The sequence below is a fragment of the Triturus cristatus genome, chromosome 10 (assembly GCF_964204655.1).
Source record: "Triturus cristatus chromosome 10, aTriCri1.1, whole genome shotgun sequence".
In the NCBI taxonomy this organism is placed as follows: Eukaryota; Metazoa; Chordata; class Amphibia; order Caudata; family Salamandridae; genus Triturus; species Triturus cristatus.
In genome coordinates this window covers 766,663,412-766,682,343 of record NC_140593.1, presented here as the reverse complement: position 1 = coordinate 766,682,343, position 18,932 = coordinate 766,663,412, and the positions used below count along the sequence as shown (strand labels likewise).

General features: G+C 46.4%; 1 protein-coding gene across 2 annotated transcripts in view; it reads left to right on the top strand.

The window, feature by feature from the left end:
• NUBP1 (NUBP iron-sulfur cluster assembly factor 1, cytosolic) overlaps nt 1-18,932 on the top strand; it is a 286,868-nt gene that overhangs the window by 48,270 nt on the left and 219,666 nt on the right. For both annotated transcript variants that reach the window (XM_085628298.1, XM_085628299.1), the window contains exons 3-4: nt 4,830-4,963; nt 9,635-9,703. In XM_085628298.1, the coding sequence (XP_085484424.1) occupies nt 4,830-4,963; nt 9,635-9,703 (203 nt within the window). The remainder of the gene's footprint in view (nt 1-4,829; nt 4,964-9,634; nt 9,704-18,932) is intronic.

Here is an 18,932-nt window from a genome sequence, read left to right as displayed (position 1 = left end):
AGACACTGCTTCAAACACCCCACCTTCGGGCCCGGTGCAGAAGCCAAATAAGCCTTCCGGCGGCTCGGGCTCGAGCCAGCCCTCCAGCGGTGCCGAGAAACACACTTCGGCACCGAAAAAGAGACCGGCCTCTACCTCGACACCGGGCTCCGCACCAAAGTCCTCGGTGTCGAAACCCAGCCTTTCGGTACCGACCAAACCCCATAAGGCCCTCGGCACGGACACTTCTACGCCAAAGCCCACCTCTGCGCCGACCAAGAAGTCGGAGGTTCCCAAGCCCAGTGCTAAGCACGGCACGGACAAGCCTAAAAAGTCATCGGCCCTGAAACCTTCGCGCCGACGGAACAAACATTGTCACAGGAACTGTTTACACCGGATCCCTTGCAAAAGACTCTTACCAAGGATCCAAAAACTGGACATTTGGCACTCTCTTCTAAAAAGAGACATTTGGACAAACCGGCTCCGCCTCCACCTCCACCTCCAAAGAGGAAGGACTCTGCTACCTCCCCTTTCAGAATGCCTTCCCCACCTCCTCCACCCTCTCCACCTCCGCCCCCTCCGCCTTCTCCACCCCCACCTCATCGCTCCCCGACCCCGTCTCCAGACGATGATGATCAGGGGGACCCATATTACGATCCAGGGGATGTGCCCCAAGACCCCACCCCTACAGGATCCCCAGACCCATGGGACAACTACAATAATCCAGACGTCCCACAAGATGACCTTTACCCTTCCAGGCCATCTCCACCGGAAGACTCATTAGGTTTCCACCACCTACTTCAGAGGGCGGCACATTATCACGGGGTAGAGCTACACACTGACCCAGTAGAGGAGGATTTCCTCCTCGACGCCTTTGATACCGCACATAGGTCTACCTCCATACTACCTATGCTCAAGGGGGTGATAAAACGAGGGTAAGACTATAACTAACACCTCCATACGCTGTGCCTTAGACGCAGCAGACACAGCCTCCAGGGCCATTAACACTAGCGTCCTCCTCCGTCGCCATGCTTGGCTGAGAGTATCAGGCTTCAAACCGGAGGTACAGGCCTCCATCCTAAATCATCCCTTTGACCAAGAACACCTATTCGGCCCAAAGGTAGATGAGGCCCTCGAGAAAATGAAGAAGGACACGGATACGGCGAAATCTATGGGAGCCCTGCAGTCACACCCTCCTAGGTGCTCCTTTCGCCGCTCTTCCTTTCGGGGTACGGCTAGAGGCTACTCCTCAGATAGCGCGTCCACTTCCTACAAATCCCCTGCTCAGTCCACCTTCACAAGGGGTTATCAAAGAGGCGGCTATAGAGGCAATAACAAAAAAGGCAGAGGCAAAACAAATACCGCCCGCTCTGCCACACCGCCTACCCAATGACTTCCCCCCGCTCCCTCCAGACCATCCCACTCCGGTCGGGGGCAGGCTACAAAATTTCCTTCAGGTCTGGGAGACCATCACCTTAGACAAATGGGTGACCCAAATTATTCGCTCAGGGTACTGCCTAGAATTGACATCTACCCCCCCCCCCCCCCAAACATTCCACCCAGGCAACGCCCAATGTCACAAGAACATTCCACATTACTAAAACAGGAGGTAATCACCCTCCTAAAAAAACAGGCAATAGAACAAGTTCCTGCCAATCAGCAAAATTTAGGGGTCTACTCCCTATATTTTCTGATACCAAAAAGAGACGAGACTGTACGACCTATTCTAGATCACCGGCCTCTAAACACATACATACATTCGGACCATTTTCACATGGTAACACTTCAGCAGGTACTTCCGCTCCTCTCCCAGAACGACTTTCTCACCACACTGGACTTGAAAGACGCATACTTTCACTTTCCGGTACACCATGCTCACAGAAAGTCCCTCAGATTTGTAGTGGACGGGCAACACAGTTCAAGGTGCTCCCATTCGGGGTCACAACAGCACCAAGGGTATTCACCAAGTGCCTAGCTGTAGTGGCGCACACCTCAGAAGACAGCACATTCACGTCTTCCCATATTTGGACGACTGGCTGATAAAAGCCACGTCCTACAACCAATGTGTACACCACACCGCCACTACAATCCAACTACTTCACCAGCTAGGCTTCACGGTGAACCACCAAAAGTCCCAGCTAACACCATCCAACATAAAGCAATACCTCGGTGCCACCATAGACTCCTCAAAAGCCATAGCCTACCCCAATCCTGCCAGGATTGCAAGCATTCAGGCTTTGCGTCAAAGATTCATACCTCAACACTCTCTTCCAGCAAGAGTGTTTATGCAACTGATAGGGATGATGGCCTCTTGCATTTTCATAGTGCCTCACACAAGACTCCAGATGCGTCCACTCCAAGAGTGCTTAGCGCGCCAATGGAACCAGGCCCAGGGGCAACTGACAGATCTGGTGTTGGTAGACGGTCGCACCCATCGCTCTCTGCAGTGGTGGAACACCACAAATCTTTCCAGAGGTCGACCGTTCCTGGACCCGGTTCCACAAATAATACTAACAACAGACGCATCGCTCTCCTGCTGGGGAGCTCATCTATTACACCTCACAGTGCAGGGCACATGGACGCCTCAACAAAAGTTACTCCATATCAACCATCTGGAGTTACAGGCAATCTTTCTAGCCCTAAAATCCTTTCAAACGCAGATTTTACGCAAGGCAGTCCTCATTCGCACAGACAACATGACGGCCATGTACTACATTCAAAAACAAGGCGGCACACACTCTCCACAGCTCTCTCAACTAGCACAGAGCATATGGAGATGGGCAATTCCACACAAAATCTTTCTCCTAGACCAACATGTCCCAGGAGTCCAAAACACCATGGCAGATCTGCTCAGCAGACAGACATAACAGATCCACGAGTGGGAACTTCACCCACAGGTTCTTCACCCGTTCTTTCAGATGTGGGGGCATCCACAGATAGACCTCTTCGCCACCCACGAAAACAAAAAATGTCCAAGCCTCGCCGCCAGATACCCACACCCATTGTCCAAAGGCAATGCGATATGGATGAACTGGTCAGGCAAATTTGCGTACGCCTTTCCACCTCTCCCACTAATTCCATTAGTGGTGCGAAAGCTACAATAGCATTCCCTCACACTGATCCTAGTAGCTCCAACGTGGGCCAGACAAACGTGGTACACCACGCTGCTGGAACTCTCGGTAGTACCACAGCAAAAGCTACACCTCTCACCATGCCTCCTAACCCAGAACCATGGAGAGATCAGACAGCCGGACCCAGCTCAGCTCAACCTTGCGGTCTGGCTCCTGAGATCCTAGAATTCGGATACCATAACCTTCCCCATGACTGTATGAACGTCATCAGAGAAGCTAGACGCCCTACCACTAGAGCCTGCTACGCTGCCAAGTGGAAAAGATTTGTTGTTTATTGCCATAACAACACAATCAATCCTCTAGACGCATCTATACAGCACATCATATGCTACTTGCTCCATCTACAAAGGTGTAACCTAGCATATACATCCATTTGGCTACACCTCGCAGCAATTGCCGCTTACCTACAGAACAGACAGCACCTATCACTTTTCAGAGTGCCTGCCATTAAAGCCTTCATGGAAGGCCTCAAACGAATAATTCCCCCCCAGAGTACCACCCTCACCTGTGTGGAACTTAAATATAGTTCTCACAAGGCTAATGGGACCGCCCTTCGAACCTTTGCATAAATGCGAACTGCAATTTCTCACATGGAAAACAGCTTTTCTTGTAGCCATCACTTCCCTTAGAAGGGTCAGTGAGATACAAGCACTTACTATACAAGAACCTTTTCTCCAAATGCACCAGAACAAGGTTGTTCTCCGTACCAACCCAACATTCCTACCCAAAGTCATTTCCCCCTTTCATCTAAACCAATCGGTAGGTATTTTTCTCACAATCTCAAACTGTTGCAGAAAGGGCTCTACACACGCTAGATGTTAAATGGGCCTTACTTTACTATATCCAGAGAACACAACCTTTCAGAAAGACCAAACAACTATTTGTCTCTTTCTCTCCACCACACAAAGGCAACCCCATCTCAAAATCAGGGATAGCTAGGTGGATTGTAAAATGCATTCAGATTTGCTACCACAAAGCAAAACGAACGCTATCTGTTCCCCCTAAAGCCCACTCTACACGAAAGATAGGGGCTTCTATGGCTTTTCTAGGGAACATCTCATTAGATGATATCTGCAAAGCAGCTACATGGTCAACACCGCACACTTTCACTAAACATTACTGTGTAGATGTGCAAACCAAGCAACACGCTAGTGTTGGCCAGGCTGTACTAAAAACACTATTTCAAACCACTGCAACAGATACTGGTGGTCGCCGCTAAGGTAGGGAACTGCTGTATAGTCTATGCAAAAGTGTGTAATCTGCAGCTCATATGCCTCGAACGGAATATGCTACTTACCAGTATGCATCTGTTCTTGGCATGTAGAGCTGCAGATCTACACACGCCCACCCACCTCCCCGGCTACGTGTATCTGTTCCAGTCTATCTTATTTAGATACAACACACATGGGTTTCTTCACTGTTATTACTACGCTCCATCTTTCCCTGTTGGCGAAAAACAATCTGAGGATGGAGCCGAAGCCCATGCGCAATACCATCCAAGGGAGGAGTCACCGACCTCGTGACTTCCAAAGACTTTCCAAGAGGAAAAACAAACTGCAAACATCCGGGCCCAACACCAGATGGCGATCTATGCAAAAGTGTGTAGATCTGCAGCTCTACATGCCAAGAACAGATGCATACTGGTAAGTAGCATATTCCTTTTGGTGAGCGATGTTAACCAAGGCACTATTGGGTAAATGATTATTGCTTCTTTTGCAGCTATCGAGAAAATAAAGGAGAAAATGATGTCTGTCAAACACAAGATTCTGATTTTATCAGGAAAAGGTGGAGTTGGCAAGAGCACTTTCAGTGCCCACTTAGCCCATGGCTTGGCTGAGGATGAAACCAAACAGGTTAGGACATTTTTGTGCATTGTTTGCTTACTCAGAAATGGAAAACGTTTGTGTAACATTTCCATAACTTTCTTTCAACCCTATTCCCTGGTTTTACTTTTGATTACTACTCAGTCACAATTTAGAAGATGTGCTATATGGGTGATAAGTCAAATTCTATGCTAAATTTGAACCTTGGTTATAAAGTAACATAAACATTTCAAATAAAATGTATTTCTGTGTCAAATAACATTGGCATTTTGTTATAATACCACTGTACGTTGAGGTTTGATATCTCCATATTACTGTTCTTCTATAATTGAGGACTTAGTCCCTGCTTTTATCTGGGCATGTCAATTATGATTTCTGACAACATTTATAAAAACACTGCTTTACTTCTATGTCTTGTTGAAAGTTCTGGTCAATTATTTAAAAAATGTTGCAGGCTCATTAACTTCAATCTCAAAGTGCATCAGTTGCTAACGCCGGACACTAGTGTATACATTTCATGAAGCAGTACTGCAGTGTTCCTGAAGACACAAGGTGCACATTTCCAAACTGTTTCATTTGCATAGGTATGTTTCTCTTGTAAGAGGGAAAGGAAGGTCCTTTTTCATACCTTCAGTTTCAAAGCTTTCTGTTGATGTTTCCTCAGACAGCTACTGGGTTCTCAACCTGTCCATTTACCTGTATTAGTGTCGACATTAGCAACTCCTAAGTCATGATTGAAATTCAACTTCCATTATAAAAGCAAACCTATGATGTATGCCTCCAACTGTAGACTTTCTTGACCACTCCTCACCAAACCTCCCCAATTATTGTTAGGGTAGCTAGAAATGTACTTGCCAACTTTTGTGGAAATTAGTAAAAGTTGTAGATGAGTTCCAGAATGAGGCAGGATAAATGATTCTGGAAACAGTGTAGGAACAAATAGGACATCATCAGAGCACTTCAAGACAATGAAATCTCTCACAGTAGAATTAAGAAGTGGTAATATGATGCTACCGGACCAGAAAAGAGACCATGAAGAAATAATGTGCAGTTTTTGGAATCCCTGATAAATTTGAGTAGGGATCATGAAGGTATTTATTGAAAATCTAGTACTGTCTTTACCTCCAGGGGCCAATCTTTCAGATGTCTTCTCTGTGGAGAGACATCACATGTCCCTTCCACCCCACTGTCCTTCAGCTCCATGCCCGCTCCCAAGAAGGATTTCTTACCCCTTCACTGCTAGATTTGTATGCTATAAATTTAGAGACATTAATCTGTGGGATGATTAATATGCCAGGAATCGATTTGGGTATGTCAAGGTCATTCTTTGAGATGGTAGTGTGAAGTATGAATCATGCAACCTGCAAAATTACACATCATACTGTATAGCAGGTCAAATTTATTTTACGGATTTGGAAGCGACAGCAGAGTAATTAAAAAAATATATATACTGCTCCCACTAGAAGCTCCACATGACCGCAAGGAAATGTCAGGAGAGCTAACCCCAGTCTTACGTTGGAATCGAGAAGGGAACAATGAACCAAACAGAGACCCTGGAATGTATGAATAATGAACCTGTATTATCGAACGTAAAGATATTCACTCCTGAAATCCCATATGAATGCAGACTTTGATTGGAGAAGCGCATGAGGTGAGCTGTCTGGAACAAACATGGTGGTCTGTGATAGACATCTGCCTGACACAGAGCCTGGGAAGAATAACTGTTGAACAGACATTAGTCAGTAGGCCTTGATATTGTTGCTTCTCCAACCCCGAAAGACCCGTACATGTCCCTCTTGGACTCATGCCTGTTGCAATCCAAAGTGTTTCCATGCCCTCCTCGTAGCCAGTTGCAACAAAACAAGAAGCACTACATACCATTTGAAAAATACCTAATCGTTGACACCATATTGACACATCACTTCATCAGGAGACCTGGAGGGGAGGGCAGTGCACATATGTCATGGACGTAGAGGTGACACATGTATTAAAGAATGGACTGCAGCCTTAAACAAGAAGTTGATCTGGTACCTAACTGGATAATGAGGCATCCAATGGGATTCCTCTTAATACTGATGAAAGGATAACATGATTTGTTTCTGATTGCTTTCAGGAAATGCGCTTACTTTGCAACACCTAAATGTAATGTTCTTTGGGGAAAGTTGCCGCTGCAAGAGACTAGTAGGATACAGACTGTAGCCACTCCTCAGCTTAAAGCGCATGCAACTGATGCTTGCCCCTACAGCAATGTTTGCAAGACCCATATTGTGTCAGGCTCAAACTGGATGCCAGAAGCAGGCAAAAATGCATGGTAAAGATTGCAGCAGTATCAAAGGAGATAAAGATGCAGGCTATTTAAGATTACACAAGGAGGAGTAGGGCAAGTTAGCACCTTAAGATAGGGGAAAGAGATTTATGTATAGATGATACAATTGACTACCTTCATTTGATGTAGAGCTTGAGGGGAACACTCCCACTTTTGAGGGGTCCTTAGAGAATAGGCGGTGTAACAGTGCAATGCCTGCAATTATTCAAACAAATGAATACAGATATTTAGGAACACGCATGCTGAAACGTGGGACCTCTGAGTTTCATATGGAAGAGAGCGCTTCAACTTCAAGAGTCAACCGTTAATGGCCTTCTGTGTCGAGAGGCATTCACATGCTTACAAAGCTTACCACAGAGGAAGAAACACATGCAGTATAAAATAGCTTAACCCCTGTGGGGGGAAGAAGTTGTCAACTGATGTAGTCCCTAAATCTGGACGGTTGAGGAAGGTTTAGGGGTTGAGGAAATGGGTAAGACGTGGCATTGGGAACTATATAAGTGTTCTGAGGTGTTGGTTTAGGAACATCCCAAAAAGCAAGATGTTCAAGAAGAGAGCTGGTGAGGACACATAGTAGAGGCATATATGCTGTTCACCATCCATAAAAGAAGAATATGTAAGTCAGATTGATCACACCACTGACATGAAATGTGGGGGGTCTCAACAACAGTATAAAGCAGGGAGAATAGTAGTATATATAAATTGGGTCAAATTGGGATTAACAATGTTTCAAGAACCACACTTTGTGGAACCAGACCACTTTTAACAATTTGGATTCGTTTCTTTGGGTGTCTTTGGGTTGGTATTTTCCTCTTAAAAATAAGATTTTTTCAACTTTGCGTACTAACAGTAAGTCAATGCTTGTTGTCCATTGTTCACTCTTGAGCCTGTTCTCAGTTGTACATGACTGTTCAATTGTATTGGTATTTTCTTGTGTCCAGTTTCCACCTGTTATACACTTTCGGCATTTTACCTTCTAGTTGAGACTAATATCACGATTTCTTTGTTGAAGCGAGTGACATTGTCACTTTCAAAGCAGCATTTGCTTCACATTGGATGCAATGATGAGGTCTTTTCTGGGTGAGACCTGGATGCACAGGGAGGTTCCTCACTTTCGTCTTGTATGTTTTGGTCTGGCCTTGTCTGGTGAGACACATTTTACAGTGCTGTTGAATTTTGTGGGTGCTGCAGTATGGCTAGGATTGAGAACTGTAGTTAAACATGGCCATTGAGAGGGTACACTTAGCTCTTTTTCGCTGTTTGAGGTACGGCCCTTCATTCCATCTGACTGCAACTCTCAGCCTGTGGTGAAGTCAAGGGTGTGTAACTCATTTTCCCAGTTACAGCAGACACATTAGTGTCTTCGCTCCCTAAGGACTGTTCTCTTGTGCTGCGCCTCCCACCCTGTCACTTGTCATCCAGGCACCGCCTCCTGTGGAGTGAAGAGCAATTTACAATTGCGTCTCAGAGCCTAGCTCGGGTGCTGCCTAACTGTGGCCATCTTTGTCACATTGATTTTTATATTTTTCAGCATCAGCTTTTCCACAATTAGATTTGGGTGAATTGCGCACCTGATTCTGGACCCATTTGCTTACCATTGCACTACAAGTTATATTCTATTTTCCAGTACTGTTGACATTTTATATAATCTACCATTTACCACTAGATCAGAACTACTGTATCAGTGCCTTAATATTCGCACACTTGATTTACAAAGACGTTTCACATTTTTTTTAAGTCATATAATTTGCTCACCATGACACACTATCTAGTGCCAGCGGTTACACGTTATTATCCACCACGTTAATGGACGTATTTGTTCTCTTGAATTATGTAATTATTCCACTTGAATTGGTTAAATTGATATTGGCAAGTCTTGCAGTTAAGGAGAGAGCGATGAACTTTTTGATTTTTTTAAAAATATATTGTAGTGTAAGCAGTGAGGAGTTTTGCCTTTCAACTGAAACCGTGATGCCATGAAGAATGCTGTATTTGTTTTGGGGCGTGGGCAGTACAGTTGAGGGGCATAGTTAAGGATCTTTTTAACGATTGGAATGGAAAGGTAGGATATTAGTCTCCAAGTATAACTTGTAGAGAGTTTAAGACTGTATCATTGGCACATATAGAACAACACCTGCTAAGAACAGGGTAATGACAGCCATTTGTGGTTAGCCCTTACATTTACTGTGAACCATCTTTTGTAGAATCGATTCTTTTCACTGAGGCACTGGATTGATTCTTAGTATGGTGTCAAATGTTTTCACTGCAACATTTTGTTTACTGATACGAAAGGTTCTACGAGGTGTACAAATATAACATTATGCATCATAATTTAAAAAAAAATAAGTTTCTAATTCTGCAATTATCTATTTTAGGTCGCACTCCTAGACGTTGATATTTGCGGGCCATCAATTCCAAAAATGATGGGCCTTGAAGGAGAACAGGTAAAGAAGCATTTTGTTCCTACAATCAAATAGATCTGAGTGTCATGAACATTTTTAAATGGGTAAGGTATGTGATTTGGACTAGTGATGAGACTGTATTTCTGGACTTTTAATTTTTAATTTGACATTTGTCTTTTTAATGATGGACAGCAGTATGTGTATCAAGAACAAGATTTGATATCAGTGCACCAAATGATACATTAAGTTGGTTCCTTGTGTTATTTTCGGGCACTTAAATCGCCTACATATTATTCTGCGGTGATTCATCTCAGTGTGATTAATATCTGACTCGTTTTCATTCTTCCTTAAAAATGCATCTGGGTAGCGTAACTTGCGAAGCCAACATGGCGGGTGCTCATTAGCGGAGCTCCACATGGACCCTGTATAATCCTGCAGTTATCCAACAACGTACCTGCCATCAAAAGTCCATAAACGGTCCCCCTGCTTTAAACTATGAGGTTCAGCTGCGGAGGCGATCTGAGATGCAAGAACGCCCTACGGTGCCGACTTGCTGCCCTCAGCGCTATCAGGCCATGTGGACTAGGTAGAGAGGCTGCTTCTTGGCTTGGGCCTTCCGGAGCGGAGATGACTGCGCAGAACGGAGGCGATGCCCCTGGGGGCATTGTTTGGGCCCCCCTGACTGCCTCGCAATGCGGGGGGGGGGGGGGGCTGCCATCCCCTCTGACACAGGTCGCCTGATGCGTGAGGTGAGGGCCCATTGGTCGGTTGCCGGCAGCCTCAGACGGACCTACTCTGCTCTGCAGGGCTCCATACTGACTAGAAAGCCTACACTTGAGCCTGCGCCTCCCGCTGCGCCTGCCGAGGCCTTCTTTGCTTCAATTCTGCTCTGCTGTGGAGGAGACTCTTGGCATGGTGTTCTGCACAACGCCCAGCAGGCCCTTGCCTAGCCACCTCTGGCCCTTTCTCCAAGTGGCAGAGGATACCCTCCATCATCACGAAAGCGTCTGCTCGTGCTGCATCAGGACTGTGGCAAAAGGTCTGTGTCCCCACCGTGAGAAGTGCTGTGTAGGGCCCCCTGCACCACCGACATGGGAAAAGATAAGCCTACCCTCCCAGCGACCTCACAGACCTATCTTGTCGCGGAACGTTAATGGCCTCTTGGACCAGGTGAAGCGTATCGTGGTCCTTACCTTTACCCACCGACACCTCCCCACAGTGCTCCTGCTCCAAGAAATCCACCTTATAGGTAACCAATGCCCCTTCCTGGCACATAAGGGATATGATGGGGTCTTTCATCTGGTCTATACTCATGGATCCCGCGGCGTGGCCATTCTGCTCTGCTGTTCCTTCTCCCTCTCTGACTCTGTGAAGTCTGCGACCCACAGGGCCACTTTCTTGCCTTTACTGGGATGTTCGAAGGCCAGACTATCAATCTGGTAAGTGTGTACGCTCTGTCAACGGCCCTGGGCACCTTTTTCTGCGACCTGTCCAAGATTGTCCTAGATTCCGAAGGGGCTGGCAGTGATTGGTGGGGACTTCAATGCGGTCCCTGTCCTGAGGATGATGCCACGGGACCTCCCTCAACGTCCAGGCGCCCAGGAGCCTGTCCTCTCTCAAACTGGGCCAGTGCCTTTGGTCTCCGTGACACGTGGAGGATGTGGAACCTGAGGCGTGGACAATATACTTACACATCGGCTGCACATCACCCCCATTCACGAATATACCTTGTCTTTATGCCCGCCTTCGATTGTTGTGCCATTTCTCATGCCCAGATTCTCTCTCGAGAGTAGCCGATCATGCTTCTCTCCTCCTCCATCTTGATTACACCAGAGATGGTCCACGACCCATTTGGTGTCTTAATGCCTGGTATCTCCAGGACCGCATCTGCGTCCAAGCCTTGAATAAAGAACTGCAAGCGTACTTCCACAATAACAAGGGCTTGGTCGGAATTGTTGGCACCCTCTGGGTTGTCCGTAAGGACACTATATGGGGGTTTGCCATGGGGTGTATCCGCAAACAGTAACACGCCTTCGCCCTTCACATTACTCAATTGGAGACGCGTGCCCTCCAGCTGGAGAGCAGTCTCGGAACCCGGTGGCGATGCCTCACAACAACTGAATCTTCTCCGTGAATAAATTTGCCTCCAATCACTAGAAGCGGCAAAACATCTTTGGAGTGCAACGACGGCCAGAGTCTATGGGTGGGAAGACAAGAATGGGAAACTGCTATATTGGCGAGCCTCCCACCATCAAGTAAACAGAGGATAGTGCCGGAGTTAGTCGACGAACGGAGTATCTCCCTCCACACACTCCCTGAGATTACAAAGGTGTTTGCCCACTATTACCATCACTTATACACTGCCCACTTCTGGGAAAACGTGGCCTGCGCTGCTCAGGTCCTTGAGGATGTCTCCCTCACCTGCCTCTCTCTGATCGAGACCTGAGTAGTAAACCAGTCCTTTTTGGCCGAGGAGGTTGGGGCAGCATTGATGGCGGTCCCGATGGTTTTCCCACAAAATACTACAAGGTGTTTCATAATATTCTGACCATGCAACTTCTAGCCCCTTACGAGGAGGTTGGAGAGGTGGGTGCTTTTCCTGAAGAGATAGACACTGCCATGCTCGTGGTGATCCCCAAAACACAGCCTCCATCATGTACTGATAATCGTCCTATATCCCTCATCAACGGAGAAGTTGAGATCTTTGCGACCCTCTTAACCACCCAACTCAAACATGTTCTACGCACATTGATACATCCTGATCAATGTGGCTTCATGCCGACCCGTAGCACAAGACACTGCCTTCGGCAGCTGCACGTGGCCCTAGCCCACCATCACCCATTGCATCTAGACCTAGCCTTGCTTTTCATTGATTTAGAAACACATTTGACACTGTGGACTGGGACTACTTTCAGCTGGTGCTGGCACGGGCCAGGATTGGACCTCGCTTAAGTGGAATGGTCAAGGCCCTTTATTCCAGCCCTACGGCGAGGGTCTAGATTAATGAAGTCCTCGGCCATGCTTTCCACATTGGTCGAGGGACCAGACAGGGTTGTCCTCTGTCCCCGCTCCTCTTCGCGCTTGTTATCGAACCACTTGTGCAACTCATCCGTATTGATGCACAGGTCTGCGGATGGAAGTGGAGTGACTGCCATGAGGATCGCATAGCCTTATACACAAACGATGTCCTGCTATACTTGGAGAACCCCAAGGGGACTGGCCCTCGTCTCCACCTCTTACATTGTTTTAAGGAGGTATCGGGGTGAACCCCTCTATGTCCGTATTAGTGCCCCTGTCCCCTTCCCCAGACTGCTTCGATTGACAACACAGCATACTCATCTGTAATCTTGGTTTTAAATACTTGGCCATCTGGGTTGCATTACACCCTGAACTCACCTGGTCCCTTAACATAGAGCCCCTGGCACGAAAGGCTAAAGCTGAACTTTCTAAATGGCAATCCCTCCCTCTGAACGTAATGGGTCTCATAGCCTATTTAAAATGTTTTTTTTATAAATTCGTTTTTATTTTACAACAAATTGCAATCGGTACATTATTGCATAATAGCAGCTAGTATTCACAGTAGTTATAGTCGTTCTACACAGGTATACATTTTAAATCTTCTTATACATTCTTGTGCTATTTGTTAAATTATACAGTCAGATGGGGTTGGTACATAATATGCATTTTTCCCATTTTAATCTTCGTCAGTCACTAACATCCAATAGTACGCGTCCTCTTTGGGGGGGGAGGGGGGGTTCACATATAGTGCCATGGAAGGTGTTCCATTTCCCCCATATTTGGGCCCATTTTTGGGGGCATCCTCAATGGACATATACTGCTGTTTCGGGTATCATTGCATTGTTCATGTCTTGGCACCAATTTCGCTGTTTAGGAGTCTGTGTTGAACCCCAATTACGAGTTACGTTTTGCTTTGCTAGTTTCATCCCCAGTGTTACCCAGTCCTGGCCAGCGTGGTTAAGGTCTGTTGGCTCCCGTATGTTAATGAGGCAGCGTTTTGGTTCCAGGAGGATTTCCACCCTCTTGACTTGTGATATTGTGGTCATGACTGCTTCCCAATAGGACCTAATGTTGGGGCATTCCCAAATGGTGTGCAGGAACGTACCAGGGAGGCGCACTGTCTCAAACAAAGCAGCGTTTCAGTGGTCCCCAGCTTATGAAGGAGTGTACGTGTGTAGTATGTTCTATGCAGCACTTTCAATAGTAGCAGTCGTAGCCATGAGGGGATCGCTACTTCCCTGGGAGATGCCAATGCTTCCTGCCAACCTGCCTCGTCTAGTGGCCCTAGCTCTGTCTCCCACCCTTCCTTAAGAACTATCATGGGGTCTGGCTGATTGTTTACTATTTTACGGTATATTAGGGAAATGGCTTTCTTGTGCCGATGGTCTGTGAGGAGTCTGTCCTCCAGAGGTGAGGCTTCTGATAGTTGCGTGCCCTGTTGCAGGGCTTTCTGGAGCGCATGTTTGACCTGCAGGTATCTAAAAAACTCTGTCTGTGCTAATCCATATGTTTCCTGCAGCTTTTCAAATGGGATGGCTTCTCCCTTCTTCCAGATGTCACCTACTTTTGTAATGCCTATTAGATCCCAGTGTCGAAATCCCTTCGACTTACTCAGTTTGCATAGTCATCTGGTGTCCCGTATAGGTGTGGCCTGTGTGATTACACCCTCCCATCCCAGTGCTCGCTTGCTTCAAATCAAATTTTAATCGTATGCGCTGTCGTGCCTGTAAGTGTAGGTCGTCGTTTTTTATTGTATTATGTCCCCATAATTCCCTCTTTTTATAGTTGATGTCTGTCCATGCGGAGTGCAGGCTCCTCCTGTGGTACATGAAGCTACTGGTTTATGACCATAAGTTACGCCGCCCAGGAGTATTGCTTAACATTAGGAAGAGCAATTCCCCCCCGTCGTACCACCCCGCATGAACTTATGTATTGCTATCTGACTCGCTTTGCCATCCCATAATAGCTTGGTTACTTCCGCATTGATCTATGTAAAATATTCGGGCGCTACTGGGGACGGCGTATTTTGAAGGGCATATAGAAACTGAGGAAGTGCCATCATTTTAAAAAGAGCTGCTCTACCGGGCAGTGTTAATGGCAGGGAGTGCCAATGTTTGACATAATTTTGGAGCCGTGTCAGTGGCCTTGTGAGATTTTCTGCGATGAAGCCTGTACGATTATGTGTGATATATATATATATATATATATATATATATATATATATATATATATATATATATATATATATATATATATATATATATACACCAAGATATTTAAATCCTTAGAGGTCAAATTGTATAGTACAGTGTCGTTGAAGTTTTGGCGCAGGTCCGTGTAATACATAAATAAGGGATTTTGCCCAATTTATCATGTATCCTGAGACACAGCCATATGCCGCGCTAATATCCAGAAGGCTATTTATGGATCATGCAGGGGAGGCCAGATAGAGGAGTATGTCATCCACATAGAGCGAGATGCGGTCTTCCCACCCCAGCGCCCATCGCAGTCCCCGGATGACCTGTCGGATCCATGCCGCCAGGGGTTCTAGCACCAGTGCAAAGAGCAACGGAGACAGGGGGCAGCCCTGTCTCGTCCCTCTCCCCAATGGGAAGCCCATTGAAATGCGACCGTTTACCACCACCTGAGCCAGAGGTTTCGTATATAGGAGTTCCACCCATGCACAGAATTTTGGACCAAAACCCAGGTGTCGTAGCACTGCGAAGAGGAAGGGCCATTCCACCAAGTCGAACGCCATACTTGCATCCAGTGATAAAATCATCGCGTCTTCCTCTACGTGTCTTTGCGTGCCATTACACTATGTAATTTTCGCAGGTTGAGCGCTATATTACAATTAGGCATGAACCCCGACTGGTCTGGGTGGATTAAGGTTGGGAGGTGTGCCTGGAGTCCCGTGGCTAATGCTTTGGCTAATATATTTAAAATGTTTATACTCCCTTGCTCTCTCTATCTTTCAAACCTTGTTGCTCCTTATATAACAAACATGGTTTTGTAGCCTAGGGTAGTGTATGGGCCTCCTTCCTCTGGCACAGCTCGAGGGCCCATCTGGCATATGCAAACTGCCAGCGTGGCCCTTTCGACGGTGGTCTCAGAATAGCCAATCTCTACCTCTGTTATTTAGCTTCACATCTCCTAGTCATCCACGACTGGTTTAATGAGGGATGATCGGACCCTGCCTACCAATTGGATCTGTTCCTTCTGGGATTCCCTCAGATTCTCTCAATGCTCTATGGCTGCCCTATGCCTACCTCCATCTCGTTGGTGAGGTACCTTGCAACACACTCATTGAAACACCAAACTCCCCCAACAAACAATCCTTTGGCAGGCAACTTGGTTGAGGGAGGTTGCAGCACTACAGGGCTTTGGGTGATCTTATTGCGATTTCTCAACTCTGGAACATCTGGTTGGGGACACAAATGCGATCATTTCAAGAACTTAGAGTCACCTACGTGCTGGCCCATACACAGTTCTGTAAGTATCTCCAATTGAGACTCGCCCTTCACTCTCGCGTCCCACACACTGACTCTCTTCCCGAGTTTTGCCCATTGGAGGCCAAGCTTCTGATGAGCGATTTGGGCAAAGTAGGAATTTCCCAAATCTATCGTACTTTGATTGTTAATACCCCAGGCACTCTAGACCATCTCAGAATCCGATGGGAGGGTTGGATGGGACCCTCAAAGATGATGACAGGCGCGATGTACTAATGGCGCCAAGGGTTATCACAATATCCTCCAGACTGCGGTTGATTCAAATGTATTACCTCTACACTGCCCATCTCTCCCCAGCTCGGATCCAATGATTGGGACTCCTCTGAGCCTGTCTGCCCCGCTTTAGGGGCCCCCTGGCGATTTTTGGTCATGCCCCATGTTTCAAAACCTCTGGGCTGCAGTAGTAGCTAACTGAGGTGCTTGAATGGGAGGTCCTCCTCACCCTTTTAATGGTTCTGTTATGGGTCCTCGAGGGCTCTAGAGGCACAAGGGCTGATCAAGCCTTCTTGGAAAGGCCCTTATGGTCGCCACACGTGACATCGCCACATGTTAGAAGTCCTTTTCTCCTTCCACTAGAAGCAAGAGAAACCGGTATATGAGGCCAGGGGGTGCCAACTTAAGCATGGTCTAGTATGGGGGCAATGGTTGGGCCAATAAGATTGTGGTTGTGACTGAAACCAGGAGTGCTGATGTTGCTGTTGTTTTGTATTACCTTACTACTTCAACTGAATGCAAACAGACTATGCAATTGCTTTGTAACTATCTCAACCGTGCTCATTGTTTGTTCTATGTTCCAATTTTCCTCTGCACAAAATTCAATAAAATCTGTTTATCAAAAAACAATATACACATCTAATGATTTTTAGGTCTCGCCTGACCCAGCGCATGCGCTGGTCTGGCGAGACTTATTGAGAGGGCTCCAAAAAGTGCTACCAGGCCAGCCTAGAGCTACAGTGCATGTGCGCGGGCGGGCGGGCGCGCCGCGCTTTACCGCGATTACTTTCACTTTCCCGGCCGCACGGACGCTTTGATGTTTGTTCGTGATCTCAATCACGATCACTTTCGCGGCCGCAGGGCCGCTTTGCATAGCCAATAGGTCTCGCTTTTGGGACCTTATAAGTATTTAGTTATGCAACTGTTGCATAGCTAAACACTTATAAGGTCCCAAAGGCGAGACCTATTGGCTATGCCAATGCTTGTTCTCAGTGAATCCGTGGTTGGTAATGAAATTTTATTTTTGTGAGAAGATACTCCACCCCGTGACCTTGTCTCCTTTCCTTTAACCCCTTCGCTGCGGCGGAAATTCCGCCGCAGCGCTGGGGGGTGCGGGGGGGGGGGCAGCGCGGTGGCGCGGTGCTCATGACGGAGCCACTCCGTCATGAGCCACGGTTGGGCTGTGCTCATGACGGAGTGGTTCCGTCATGACTCCGCCCACAGCGCTAATCGCCCGCACAGGCGGGGAATTAGCGCCGCGTGGGCGGCGCGGCCGCCAACGGCCGCAGCATGACGGAACCACTCCGTCATGAGCCCACGGCAACCGTGGCTCATGACGGCGTGGTTCCGTCATGAGCACGGAAGGAGTTAACTTTCCCTTTCACTCCGTTTTGCTTTATTTACGAATAACAATAACCCAGTGACCTTGTCTCCCTTCCTTTAACTTTCCCTTTCACTCCATTTTGCTTTATTGATGAATACCAGTAACAATTATTAATTATTAGTTTCTTTTACCTCCAACAGTTATTTACTTGGTTCCTTTCCGCAATTGTTGCTTGCAATGAAATTGTATTTTCAAGTTTAGTATCCCGAGGTTTGTTTTTTTGTTGAAAATATCTTTATTTGCATTTTTTATTATTTCAGCACAGGTAGAGCGTATACTTTCAAGCTCTTTAAGCAAAGTCATATTAACATATTCCTTCAGAGGCATTGGCATGTGAAATAGTGCTACTTAAACCAATATTGTATACTTCTCGAATACCCTGTATCTCAGTCCCATCCCTCCCACCCCCGCACCAGTGGCTGGGGTGACTATCTGTGAGTCCTCTACCGTAAGTCCATAGTAATTTTTCCATGGACTCCATATTTTCTTGAACTTTTTTGGAGTGCCGCAAGCTATACACGTGGTCTTTTCCTCTTTGATATACAGGTCCATTCCCCTCTTCCTCTCGTCTAGTATCTCAAGATTTGTGTATCCTAAGTTATTCAATCTGAAAACAGCACATCCCTCCTTGGATAACAATAAATGTGTCCTATTTTTGAAAAAGCTGTCCACCACATTTTATTGATTTATTTAGCCAGTAATGCAGACAGGATGGTGGTAAGTGACCTAAGTCTATACTGAATTCTGCTTAAAAGGATCACAAATTCTATTCACTTTCTAAAATGCTAGTGGGAGAAAAATGCTGGCCCATTCTATGGGGTGCTTTTAAAATGGAAGAGGCATGTTGGTGGGATTCCCTGTGCAGTTTCAAATTTGTCTGCTTGTAAACATTTACTGACAGTTTCAAGTGTGTTTTTAAAAGAATTTTGCACAGATATCGCAGGCATCCCATACATTTCAAAGCCTGTAGGAGTTTTGCTTCTCCCACTGGCATCATAAACAGGAAAGTGATTGGGTTTTAATAGGTTACTGGCTTCAGGGGCTTTTTTTTCTCTGTTAAAAGCCTGAAAACATGGGTGAGTAACTTAGCCATAGTTTGGTCTAAAAATAAAGTTTGTGGTAGTAACGAGCGTATATAAAAATACTT